Source organism: Leptidea sinapis, chromosome 46 (genome assembly GCF_905404315.1).
Source record: "Leptidea sinapis chromosome 46, ilLepSina1.1, whole genome shotgun sequence".
In the NCBI taxonomy this organism is placed as follows: Eukaryota; Metazoa; Arthropoda; class Insecta; order Lepidoptera; family Pieridae; genus Leptidea; species Leptidea sinapis.
Window position 1 is genome coordinate 8,159,664 of NC_066310.1, and position 14,017 is coordinate 8,173,680.

Here is a 14,017-nt window from a genome sequence, read left to right on the forward strand (position 1 = left end):
TATAACAGTAAATTCCTAAGTAATAGTAGTATAGATATAAATTTTACAACATTTGGAATTTAAAAAAATACGCTTTTGAACCCTTATAATTTGGATGTATAAAATTATAGTTTTTAGTAATAGTAAACACATATTTTAGTAGTATTACTTAACTTACAATAATAAATGAAGGCAACGCTGTGCATACCTATAAGTTAGATATACAAATATAAATATAAGAAATTTTATATTATAAGTAGTCATAATATTAATTGTGTGTCTAGTTGGTAAGCCTTTTCAAATAAATAAATAAATAAATAAATCATGAAATACACGTTTTGCGAATAATGTTAATAATTTTGCTTACAGCTCTGAAAGCGGATAAAAAGCGGCTTAAGGCTGAGAAATTTGATTTACTCAACCAGATGAAGCAGTTGTACGCGACCCTCGAAGACAAAGAGAGAGAACTTAGAGACTTCATTAGAAATTACGAACAGGTTTGCTATTACCATTATTGTATACTTCATAAAACCTAACAATTTAACATTTATTTTATGTTAGGGATTTGTTTTTGTTTTTCGTTTTTTTTTTTAACATACTATAATAATAGAACGTAGATTTAAATACAAATACAACACTAACAAGCTTTATAAAGTTTAGCCGCTTAATTTTCAATATGTTTACATTAAAAAGCAAATGATCTTAATCACAGTGTATCGATATTCAATATTGAATCATCAAAGAAATTAAGCTCTTGACTGTTGCTTCTCAATATATTCTTGATGATGTAATGTATGTTCATAGGCACATAAGTAAATTTGCTAGAAACTGTCATAACCATAATGTTAACACCAGGAACAGACATATACTTATAATGCCTACTACTCGGCTAAGTTGAGTTAGTAAGTCTTTTTTGGGGCGATGTATATGATTTTCCAACAAGATCCCAGAAAATGTTCAAAACAAAAGTATTACGATATGTGGTAAACGTTACTATAACATAAATGACTTTCTTAATGATACCACAGATTGGGAATGGAGTGACCGCCCTCAGGCTATTAAATAATAAGTTTAATTGTACAATATTACTTTGGAAACATATTTTTTCGATGAAAAAAAACCCGCTGAGTTTGTTGCGCCGGTTCTTCTCAGGTCTGAGGCATTCTGAGACTTTAAATAAGTGATGTCACATCCTATTTTGAATAAAAATATTTGAATTTGATAGTTGTGTTTTTACTTAACAGCTACTAGATGTATCTATGTCAATAATAAATCCTACTTTTTGAATATCGAGTACCTACCTTACATCCACAGATAATCTCTTTCTTTATAGAAATCTGTCTATGAAATTCTTTAATAATTATCAGTTTTTGTATATTATTATTTATTACTAAGTGCGTGTATTTTATTTTACTTCTACATACACAAATAAAATTTGAAAAACAAAATTTTATGAACGATGCGGGACTCGAACCCACGGCCTCCGGCCTGTTATAAAATTCTGTTTGGTTTGTTCAACTCTCAGGTTGTGGCTTCATCTACAGGATCTACTTTACAGTTGATAACCTGCTCAACCCCAATATTTGCATATTAGGAAATTGACTTGAGATGTCGCTCTTGTAAATCTAAACAATATGTTATGTTTTTAAAGTGATAACCCTCACTTCTAGGTTTGATACACAAATAAAATTTGAAAAACAAAAACAAAAACAACGAATCCCGCATCGTTCATAAAATTTTGTTTTTCAAATTTTATTTGTGTATTAATACTAGAAGTGAGGGTTATCACTTTAAAAACATAACATATTGTTGAGATTTACTTCTACATATTAAACTTATCGGAAACAATTTTACTTAGTTTAGTTTACATTTCTGATTATTTATTAAAGTAAACATTTGTTCTGTCAATCATGATACAGGTACTTAAACTAATCGTATTACTAATTACTAAAAACTGAAGAAACACTTTTTATAGACGACCGAACTGAAAACGATATATGAAAATTATATAAATTAACAAAAATCTTATTTTGCACATTATAAAATGGAATAATTTTATCAAGTTAATGTATTCAATCATCATCGGTCCTCGATAAATCTAAGTTTGAACGAAATCAGGCCGTTTAAAATGGGTCAAAATCGCGCCCAAATGAGTCGGTTACAAATTCAAATTCAAGCGTGTAAAAATTTACAAATCCGGATTTCCTCTTTTTTTTATGTTGCGATGTAGAAGATACGGCTAGCGCCTGACAGATAAAAAGACGGATGGATCCAAAAAACCCGTTGAATTGCATAGATTTTATTTCATTTATGAAGGTAAATAAACTTTAACCATAGATGATGATGAACTTGATAGACTATCGATGAGTGTCGTAATAAAAATATAAATTCTTTCTGTTGAGATTATTGAGAGAGAATGGTAGAGTGCATATTCTCGAAATTAATATACTTCTGTAGGCGCGTTATGAAAAAATGATGAGAGTGAAATTTTAATATGCGTGCGCATCACTATAACACAAAAGTAACAGGTTGAAGTTGGTTCCTAAAATTTTCTGACGTTTGCGTCATTCGTTATTTTTTTTTTGGTACTTCGTCCATTATTTGGACAGGCAAAGGGTTCAAGCCCATACAGCCGTATTCATTATTTAATAATTAATTGTCAAAGCCATCTTTGCTCGAGGAATAAATCATTTTAATGAATTTTGCTTCGTTAGGCCAAAGAAGTATAACGTCTTGCGTGCATACGTATGTACATACACACTTTTTTGTGCTTACTTTTATCTAATACGGACGTTATTTTTTTATTGCAAATCCTGTGACATTGTATCCTGTGATCTTATAAAATTTTTTGATTTAATAGAAAGATTATTGATATATATTTACTCGTAAATTATATTGCAACAACAACTTAATGTCCAATTATAAATAAATAATAAGTGTCGAAAATAATGTTAGATTTTACACAACAAGTCAGAAATGCGCTTGTGTTGAATTTTACTTTTTCAGAGCTCTTTCAGCGTTACCCTCAAACTTTACTTACAGTCTCTTAACAAAAACAAAACAAACGATTCTCAAGTTGTAAAACGAAATTTAACAGTCGCTAACTTTTTGAAACAAATTAGCAGCTACAAATGAAGATACAAAGTACCAATATAATTTTGATAAGAAAACCGAAACAAAGTTCGGCCGTTTATAAAGATCAAGTTTATATTTTGTACAACCTTTCATTTATGAGTACTTTATGATTCTTAGAGAGTTGTACAACATATCGCAATGAAAATTATTCCGACACAAAAAATTAAGTGCACAAAGAAGGAATTAAAAGAGAACTTTGAACCAAAAAGAAAATTCATATGTAATTTGAAATATTTGGAAGTTGCTTCCCATTATAAACTTTATATAATTAACATTCTTTTTTTTAATATCTTAACAGAATTAGTATTTTTCTAAATATTAATATGTTATATTTTGAATTATCAAAAGAAAAGCATTCAAAATGCCCATTTGCAGCTTAGCCACATGACCAACACAAATATTGTAGCGCTGGTTGTAGCGTTTACACTCCTAGCCTTCCAAAATCGGAAAGTGCCATATGGCACTAGATTTTTCAGATACACCAAAATCGAAAGTGCTGTACGCCACACTACGCCCTGAACAAGATCTGACCCTAGTTTTGTTTATAAGATAGTTTATTTTTCATTTGTCATAGCTTGTTTCTTTCTTATACATTCACTCAAATTATCCTAATTATAAGCAATCTATTATAATACACGTAAAAATACGCAATGACATTCCGCCAAAATCGCGCCGATCTAAGGCATACCGCACGAGAGTACTTTCAGATTTCAGCAGTCAGTCCTTAAAGCTGAAATAGCGTGTTTGAAAACAGATGCGGTCTAGAAGCGGTGCGTCTTCAGCACTCGGAGCGGAGCGCGCCGAACGTGAGCGGGAACGTGCAGCGTTGTTACGTCACGCGAGAGACGAGGCGGAGCGCTCCTTGCAACTGGCGGCAGCGTTGAACGCACGAGACACGCAGTTGCGGCACGCAAGAGAACAGCTCTTTGAAGTGAGTTTTATTTCATTTAATTCTTTAAGTACCTGGACGACCGAGCCTTGCTCCGATTTTTGAGAATATACAAAACTTGAACAAAAACAAACTCATAGGATAACTGGATTCGACCCCGGGTCTTCTGCTTTCCGGATCACCCAATGTGATCATGTGTCATCTGAGCTATTATAGTCTTGTATATAGAGGCAAAATTTACTTTTGTATTTTAATGTTATTGTAGCAGTTTCTCATTAAAACACGGATAAAACTACATTTTTTAAAATTAAAACCTAGTTAGATCGATTAATCGCCCTTGAAATCCCCTGTATACTTAATTTCATTAAAATCGTCGGAGCCGTTTCCGAGATTCAGATTTCAGACAATAATTGCTCGTTCAATGATATAAGATATTGCGTTTATACCAACAGTCGAGAATGAGATAACAAAATTCGCTAAGGCTAGCTAAACTAGAACAGACAATCACCCTAACATACTATCAAAAGCCCTAATGAACAAAATAAAAAAGTATGAAGAAGAATAAAACGCAATATATACGCAAATACCTCTCCCTAACTAGGCAACCAGATGTTTAATTATGGAAATATGGGTCTGGCATAGGCCGTTCTCCAAGCAAGCCATATAAGCGAAGGAGACAAATTATAATAAAAAGAAGGCTAATAAAATACTGTGTTCTTTCATGTTTTAATCGAATTAAAGTAATCCATATAATAATCCAACCAACAGACAAATTAACAGACCAATGCGCTCGGCGAACTGATGGGTTCCATTGCTCACAGTAAACATTAGGCTAAATTAAAAGGCCATTCCAGTTTACTATATGTAAGTTATGTTAGTTACTATATGTAACATATGAATAGTTCTATCAAATATTTTATCTACACCAATGCCTTAAATCCTCTATTAAAGATTCTAAAACAGTTAGCTTATTGCCAACATTAAAACACCCAATGTCATAATAACCATTTCCTCATCCAAACGAGTGTTGTAATGATTTTTATCTACACCCATGCATAAAATCCTCTTTTAAAGATTTTAAAACAGTAAGCTTATTGCCAACATTAAAACACTGTCTTGTATGCATCTCTTGCTAATTAGGTAGCAATTGTACAAACCTCAGTGGTTTTTATTGCTTTGAAACCGCAAAGTAAAATTTGTTTTTTATTAATAAATATATATATAAAAAAGGTATTAAAACACTAATGTGATACTATTAACCCACATTCGTGTTTTAATACCCCCTTATAACACAACAGTAGCATAAATAACTATAATAGTCCTATTAGTTTTTACACAATTAAATGTTTTAAACTCTTGGTCTCAACACTTTTGGCCCTTGAGGCCCAGAGGCTCGGAGAATGTACAAAGTACTATCTACGCGCCTCATTAGGACTACTGGAAACCCAAGGGCTGGCAGTTTTTTCGGTCAACGGATCAACTATAAACTATTAACTAGCTATCCAATGCGGAAATGCTGCGTGTATACTTGGCACACTTCCTCGTATTTATAGTTTTAATTTAATGTAACCATAGTATTGTAGATATTGTTATAAGGATTGATTTTTAATAAATTATCTTTTCCAAGTCTTAAATTTAATGCTATACTAATTTCTTTATAAGGTGACAGGAAAACTAATTTTTCTACTTTCTTATAAAATTCCATCAACCGACATACTTGTTTTGCATAGGCGATAAAAGCTGCCCTGAAAAGAACGTGTTTCTTTTACTGCTTGTAACTGGTAGCAATAAAAATGTCTGTTCTGACCTTATTAATTTGTTTTCTGCAAATGGTCCCGAGATGCTCGTATCCCTCGTTTTATTGCATTCGTCACGTTAACGGATAGAAATAACAACTACTTTAAGAAATTACTTGCTTCGTAGTTTTATAATCCAAGAAATCCTTAAAGTATTTCGAGACTATCAATTTCCTAACCGCAAGTTAAACTATCATTCGCTTTCGGGCGATCAGTTTCTTCTTTTTTCATCATTTTTTTGAGAATCTTAGTGAAATTATCAACCAAATAGTCCGGATGGTGGTAAACTATTTTCGTTATTCAAAATTTTAAAACGACTGTACAATATGTCATTTGGACATCACAAAATATTACATGCATTTATTATTTGTATACTTGAGGTCGTTTAGTCATGCGAAGACGATGGATGAATAAACACTGAATATGGATGGAAACTTTAAGAAAATTTAGATCAAGCCGTGCAATCTCTAAATCTGGAAAAAAGACTAGATCTAGAGTACTAAGGATAAGAGATCTTTGAAAACTTCTGAGCCGGAAACATGACTAAATTCAAACATTTTATTAAGTATATTTTAGCATGTTATTCTGAAACAAGAATAGAAGAATATCGACAATGGGTGATGTAAAAGTTTACGACAACACATCGCATCGTATAACGGTGCATGGCATGACGTCGAGCTCTGAACTCCTAAACTAATGAACGGATTTTAGTGAGGATTACTTTGGTTATTTTTACGATTTGGGACCCATAATTTACTATATTTCCAATATTTGTTTTGTATGGACATATTCTCTATGAATGAATTTATTGACGCACGGTTTCACAGTTCTGCTGTGAAACAATTTCATTACAACAACTACGAGCATATTTTACGAAATGTTTATATTTAATAACAGTCCATTTCAGTACCTGAAATAATGGATATTGGAGTATTGGTTAGCAAATGTTGATGCAAGAGTTTGTGAGTTTCTACGTCAGAACTTCATGCCCCTTATAGTGGCACATTCACTGGGTATATTACGATATTGTGTCGTGAAGTTTTACGATGCTCGTCGTGTATTTATTTCTATGACACAATATCGCTTCGTGAAATGACGTCGAAACTTGGCACGTTGAGGCGTCTATCTTGTGTGTTTTGGCTCTTAGCTCCTAAACTATATAAGTTGCCTCATCACTTCCCATGACGTTAGCCTCTTACCTGTTTGCCCCATTTTATATAAATACTAGCTGACCCAGCAAACGTTGTATTGCCAATAAAGGTTATAAAAAAAATCCATAGTTAAAATTTTTGGGGTATAAAAAAAAGATGACGACCGATTCTCAGACCTACCAAATTTGTCGTACTATAATTATTGTATTCTATCGCCATCTTGCAACTCTATTGCGGATCTGTGTATGGAACAGAATAATATAAAATCGCGATACAAAAATAGGTGCTGATCGTAGACGGGTGAAAATTTGAAAAATAAAAGAAAATTGTCAGAAAAAATATATATTTAGGGGTGGGTCACCCTTATCATTTAGGGGTATGAAAAATAGATGTTGGCCGATTCACAGACCTACCCGATATGCACACAAAATTTCATACAAATCAGTTCAGCCGTTTTGGAGGAGATTGGTAGCAAACAGCGGGAAACGAGAATTTTATATAATATTAGATTATGTGTTATTGGTTATCAGTATTTTTGTATATGACAAGCGTAATACTGATTGCTGGTAATAATAATTTATTTAATACTGGGTGTAATTAACTATCTATGTTATTATGCTAGCCTTCTTTAAACGCTCTATACAGTTCCGAAATGTAATATATACATAATATAAAATTCTCGTGTCGCTTGACCGATTCTCATGAAATTTTGTGTGCATATTTGTGGTAATTCTGAGAATCGGACATCTATTTTTCGTCCCCCTAAATGTTATCTACCCCCTAGGGTAGTCCACCCCAATTTTTTTTTTAAATTTTTAGATAAATCATTTATTATTTATTTTTTTATGATACAACAAAAAAAAATACATACAACTTCAATTTTTCACCCGTCTACAATAAACACCTATTTTTCTATCGCGATTTTTATATTATTCTGTTACATCCACAGATGCGCAATAGGGCTGCGAGATGGCAATGGATTTTTTTATTTATTACTTTTTATGGCAATACAACGTTTGCTGGGTCAGCTAGTATACATATAATATACACCTAACAGTTTATATTATGTGATACTTAAATATTATTAAGTACTAAAGATTATGCTAGTCGAAGGTGCCTTTAGATAGAGCCATTCCCAAAACCACGAACTATTTACTAAGTCGAACAGTATTGATGCTAGAGGCAAAGTTTCTAGACAGCGGTAAGTAATTTAATAGATCTTCAAGAACAGCTCCGTTAATGTGGACGTGTCCAATTATATACCTGATAACTATGAAATACGGTGTATTGGCACAGTGAAGCTGAACTTACGAGGATAACATCGGTATTAATTTCAGTGCGATGTTTCAGTGGTTGGAGATGATAGTAGTCGGGCTTATTCTATAAATTTATAATGATTCAGTCCTATATTATTCTTTTCTCTCATTTATAAATAGATTTAATTAATTGTAATCCATATTTTGCTGTTACTAAGCAACAGCTATGAATACTGTATGAAATGCCTTTTGATGGGCTTACATTTTCCGAACATTTGCTTGTTCCATAGTAATTTATATTTTGCGTACCACGAAACAGTAGAGATTTCAACGAACAGAAAGCATATCAATTTATAAAAAAACTGATATTTTGACGGGTGAATTTTCGATTGAAAATTAGGGTGCTTTTTCGATATTTGAGTGAAAATAATGTGAAAATATAAATATTTCAATTCAAACAAAGTACAGCGTATTTGGGACATAAAAAGGTAAGATTTCACCAAATTTCGTAAAAAAAGTTATTTTCTATAAAACCAAAAACTTGGTTTTTTGAATATTTCGCATAAATTTTGAGGTTATGTGAAAAAAGTGTGAAAAAAACAACTAAAATTGTAGATCTTTTTATTACCATTTTTTTTATTTTTGTAGGACTTGTAGTTTCGCCGGAAATCGGGATAAACCGTTTTTTACCCTAAAACACCCCTTCTTTTCGACTTCTCGAGCTCAGTTTGCGAGTAAATAATTTTTTCTATCATTTCTAATATATTCTCTTACTTTTCCAATGGGTTTCATCCAGATACAACTTTTTGTTGGTTTAAAAATTGTCGACGGGCAGATCCTAAAAGAAGCGACAAATATAAAATCGCTCAAGGTGCACATTTCCCTATAATTATTCTTTAAGGTTATATTACTACATTATTTGTAAGCAAGTAGTTGAAATTTTCAATAAGTAACTACTTTAGTCGACAATAACATAATTTTTTTTAACTCAAATACTTCAATTCGTTTACAATTGCTACATTCATACTTCATACCAGCCTTCATCATTCATGCCTACACCAGCGCCATTGTGGAAGCTTTTTGAACTGTTATTTACAGCATAAGCTGGACACTTTTTCAACTTTTCTCCCTTATGAGATGGTTCTCCTTGCCTCTACCATCCATAGTTACGGCGCGTAGATGTCATGGCGGCTGGCATGTTTAAAGAAGCTTTAAATAAATAATTTTTTTATTGCTGAAATAAAAATTATTTTAAAACTAATAACTGTGCACTGAAATCCAAAGTCTGTCATCGTGCCTATTGTCTATAAGAACGTTTTATTTTCCTACCAAAATTCATCGTTCTTTTTGCCAGAGTTTTGTTTTGTCAGCACGGCGTTATATGTTCAGATAACGCTCGCAAACATCGTCATGTAAAATACCATGGTTGTAACATGGAACGTTCTACCTATAGGCATGATAAATTGATTAGCTAACTGGATACAGATTATAGTTTTAGAGCTGGGTGTCTACAACTACATCCTAAACGTGGGGTGGCAATTGGACCATTGATGGATGATCCGAATATATTTGTACTGAAAAATTCCACAATGAATAAAATGTGGTGCGGATTTTTTTGTATTTTTTATAATAAAAATGCAATGAAATCCATCCAAATTTTTGACAAACTTTTGCTTCAGTAAGTACTAATGCACTTTTGTAAGTTATTGTACAATAATCAATTTAGTTTCACTAGAGGCATATCAACAATTAATACAGGTTTATTATTATTAGGTTAATTAGGCTCATTGACGTATGACATACATATTTGACGCCTGGGGAGAGCCCTATATTGGGTACTTTTTGTGATTTGTCCAAAGCATTTGACTGCGTCCACCGTGAAACTTTACTCCTAAAATTAAAGTATTATAGTAAAAATAAAGTCCTCAATCTGTTAAAACCATACATAACCGAAAGAGTTCAGATTGTCGACGTAAACGGCAAATGGTCTTCAGGTAAACCTGTAGGAATAGGTGTTCCGTGTTCTATTCTCGGACCTTTCTTGTTTCTTATATATATTAATGATTTACTTTTTGTAGTAGATGATAGCCATGTGATTGCATTATTTGTTGATGATACTTCACTAATTTTTAAACTAAAGCGACGTTAAGATATTGATGATGAGGTAAACAATGCACTCTCAAATATAGTGCGTTGGTTTGAGGCGAATAATCTTCAATAAAAAAGTAAAAAAAAGCAAAGTGTTTACGGTTCAAAACACATAACACAGTGGAGCTACAAACCAAGGTATAAATACCAATACCAACCTATAAATGACCAGAGATGGAAACTTATGGGCACTACGGTCTTCTTGGGTTTCACGGTATATTAAAAGCTCCAGTGATGAAAGATTAGAGAGCACATGAATGTTGCTGCCGCTAGGTTAGTGTACTTCAGTTATTTTCACAGCATCATGACGTACGGTATTTTGCTCTGGGGTCATGCTGACATTGATAAAGTGTTTGCTCTGCAAAAAAGAGCTGTTCGTACTATATATAGTGATTTTTATTATAATAACACTAGAAATAAGAGAGGCTTCATAAGATACATAATAGCTTTAAGGGTAAAGGGTACACTTACAATATACACTTTTATAATAAAGTCCTAGTCACTGTTCAGGCATTTTCTATAAATAAATTTAAATGTTTTACTAAACAATGGCTCTGTTGTAAATCCTACTACCCCACAGCTGAATACTTAAGTGCAATTACAGCCTGGGACTAGATTATGATTATTTTATAGCAATAAAATGACAGTAAAATATTGTATATTATGTAATGCTGAGAGGGTTTGCCAATGCCAATAGCTAGGATTCTGTTATAGGGAGCTATACAAAACCCTTTCGAGTTCGGAGGTTGTCTGGTTAAATCCGGTATATCATAAAGTTTACCCCTTATGCTTCATTAGCCATCCATGGTATATATTATAAGCATGAGCATCATAAATCTAATGGTAACCATTCTGTCCTTAATTTCCGTCACTAACGGAAACTGTCTTATACATTTGAGCCGATGGTGATAGCTTGTCCTGAGAGACAAAACCCCTGTCAACTCCTTTGATAATAGAGGCCTGAGGAAATGAAGTCTGTGTGAATGATAATAGTGTTGTGTTGCATAACTTCTGGTTTTGTTTTTCTGTGATTTTAATTAATCTTTATTTTAAGTTAATTATTCTTTCTGGTTTTCTTTTTCAGTGACGTTCGTTAATCTTTATTTTAGTGGTTAGAGATTATATTGAAATACACTTGTGTTTCTATTTTGCAGTGAGTTGGTTTCAATCCTTAATAATTGCTTTTAATAAAAATATCATTGAATCGATATTGATATCGCCTTAAGTAATAAATTTTATTTAAAAATGACTCTCTTTCATTATTTACCTTACTTAACTAAATTTATTCTGTGTGAAAGATGAATTAAATAATTAATTTAATTTGGAAGGAAAAAAATTGTGTTTCAGTCGGAAGGGCGCCATAGCTAGTGAAATTACTGGGCAAATGAGACTTATCATCTTATGTCTCAAGATGACGAGCGCAGTTGTAGTGCCGCCCATATTTTTTGTGTTTTTCAATAATCTTGGGCGGCACTGCATTGTAATGGACAGGGCGTATCAATTACCACCAGCTGAACGTCCTGCTCGTATTGTCCCCAATTTTCATAAAAAAAATATCTTCAAAAATAGCTTCAGTTGGTGTGTTTGACGTTTCCACTAATGTTTCGTCTTGTTCGTCTTTCACTTACTTTTAGACTATACCTATAACTCCAAAGCTATTCTAATGCAATATAATCAGCAGATTCTGTTTGAGAGTATTAATGAGCTGGTGGACAAACAAAGCGATCGGCATCAAGTAATTATGATGAATAGATGTGATGAATGGACAGTGCGACGGGAACGATCCGATCCATCAACCTCAAGCGGTGTTAATTAACATTTCAAATTGTTCCTTCTGCTGCGAAAATTTCGTACTCTCGTCGCTTTCTATTAATCCTTTATTACGAAGCCTGAATAGATTTTCCGCAGATCTATACTTATTGTATTGCGATAAATAGTTTTTTGGAACAAGGTTTTTTAAAGCCTTACATTAAACTCTGAACTTACAGAACAACAATCTGGCAGATAACAAAATCATGTGAGATAATAGCATTAGCTTACCCTTCTTATAGATCTCCGTCTCTGTATTTGACGGTTCTATGCCTGTGTATGTATGTGTGTGTGTGTGTGTGTGAGTGTGTTTCTATTTCTTTTTTGTTTCTTTAACCAGCTCTTCTATGGATTAATCAGTTAGATTTGGGAAATACTGTATGGTCAGAATGGCCAGATTCATAATGGAATAAATACTTTTTTAACCTTGGCAAGCTTGGCTTACCTTTGGGCAGCTTATTTGGAAAGCAAACCACAATAAATTGTGCAACCGAGCGGATTTTTAACGTTTTCTGTCTAATGCAACTCGTACACCTAGTAGCGGACTCTCCCTTTCCTTCGAGTGTGACACTGTTTCATGCACAGTAGTTTATACTGCACAACTGCACCTGCAAAACTAAAAGATAAAACTAAAAGGTAAAGATACAGCAAGATAGAAAAGGAAAGCGAATCTATTGTCACTGATTTTGATTGTCATAAAAAGTCAGCCACGCTTGGAATAGCTCCTCAGTATTTTGGATATTTGACTAGCTAACCACTAGCTAATACACACAAGTCAAAATTGTTCACTTATTATCGGCACAGTAGACATATGCAATAGTATGGAAACTGAGCCTTGTTGATAAAATACTTACCTACCCGAGCCTAGATTCCATTGAAGGAATAGGGTTGTTATGTTATTTTTCTAACCAACTTTCTAAAAGGAGGAGGTTCTCAATTCTACTGTATTTTTGGAACGGTAGTTATGAAGTTATACATATGTCTACTGTGTTATCGAGCTGTCAGGTCACCTTACCTTACCTTTACAAAACGAGATCCGAAGGCCAAACGAGAAATTTACGTTTTGAAAATCGCTTATGTCTGGAGAAATCAAACACCACTTTAAAACACTCAAGTATAATCTGCATGGCACAACAAATTTATAATAAATTACCAGAGCATGTGAGAAACTGGCCTAAAAGGGAATTTAATCATAAACTTAAAATATATTTAGCGCATAAATGTTATTATAAGATCAGTGAATTTTTAATAAAAAATGACTTTGAAGCCTTGAAGTAACATTGACAAATAAGTATTTAGTAACTGCGTATTGTGAACATAATTTTTAATTTAACTATGACATTTATAATATTTTTTCTTAATAATGATATGGTCGCTCTTATTTTTAACTTCATGATGCAATTAATTTAATTTAACTTTATTTCATGATGTAATCAATTTTGTTTTATGATATTTATTATGATTTGATTATAATATCTATATGTCAAATATTTGTATGCTCAATAACGGGCACGACTTGGAGAGCTAAACTGTATTTAAATAATGTATCTATAATGTATTACCCTAGTCAACAAATAAAGATCTTACTTACTTACTTACTTAACGCAAGTGTATTCTAAATATATCATAACTAAACACAGAACAGTTTAAACTGTGGACCGAATTGGATTTGCCACAATCTACGGTCTTCAAGGTCACCGTTCTCTTGTGATCACTCTTGATTTGCTATCAAAGGACTTTTCGGCGTTTAAGGCTGTCACTATCTGAAATATAGTTGGTCTGTAAATTGTAATGATTAGAATTGGATTTTAATACACATCTTTGCCCGCATAACCACATTTGAAATGGATTGTC

General features: G+C 32.7%; 1 protein-coding gene across 1 annotated transcript in view; it reads left to right on the forward strand.

The window, feature by feature from the left end:
• The window catches only part of LOC126977886 (uncharacterized), a 185,709-nt gene that overhangs the window by 145,353 nt on the left and 26,339 nt on the right, over positions 1-14,017 (forward strand). Inside the window, exons 8-9 of the mRNA XM_050826513.1 lie at positions 349-476; positions 3,869-4,045. Of these exons, the coding sequence (XP_050682470.1) occupies positions 349-476; positions 3,869-4,045 (305 nt within the window). The remainder of the gene's footprint in view (positions 1-348; positions 477-3,868; positions 4,046-14,017) is intronic.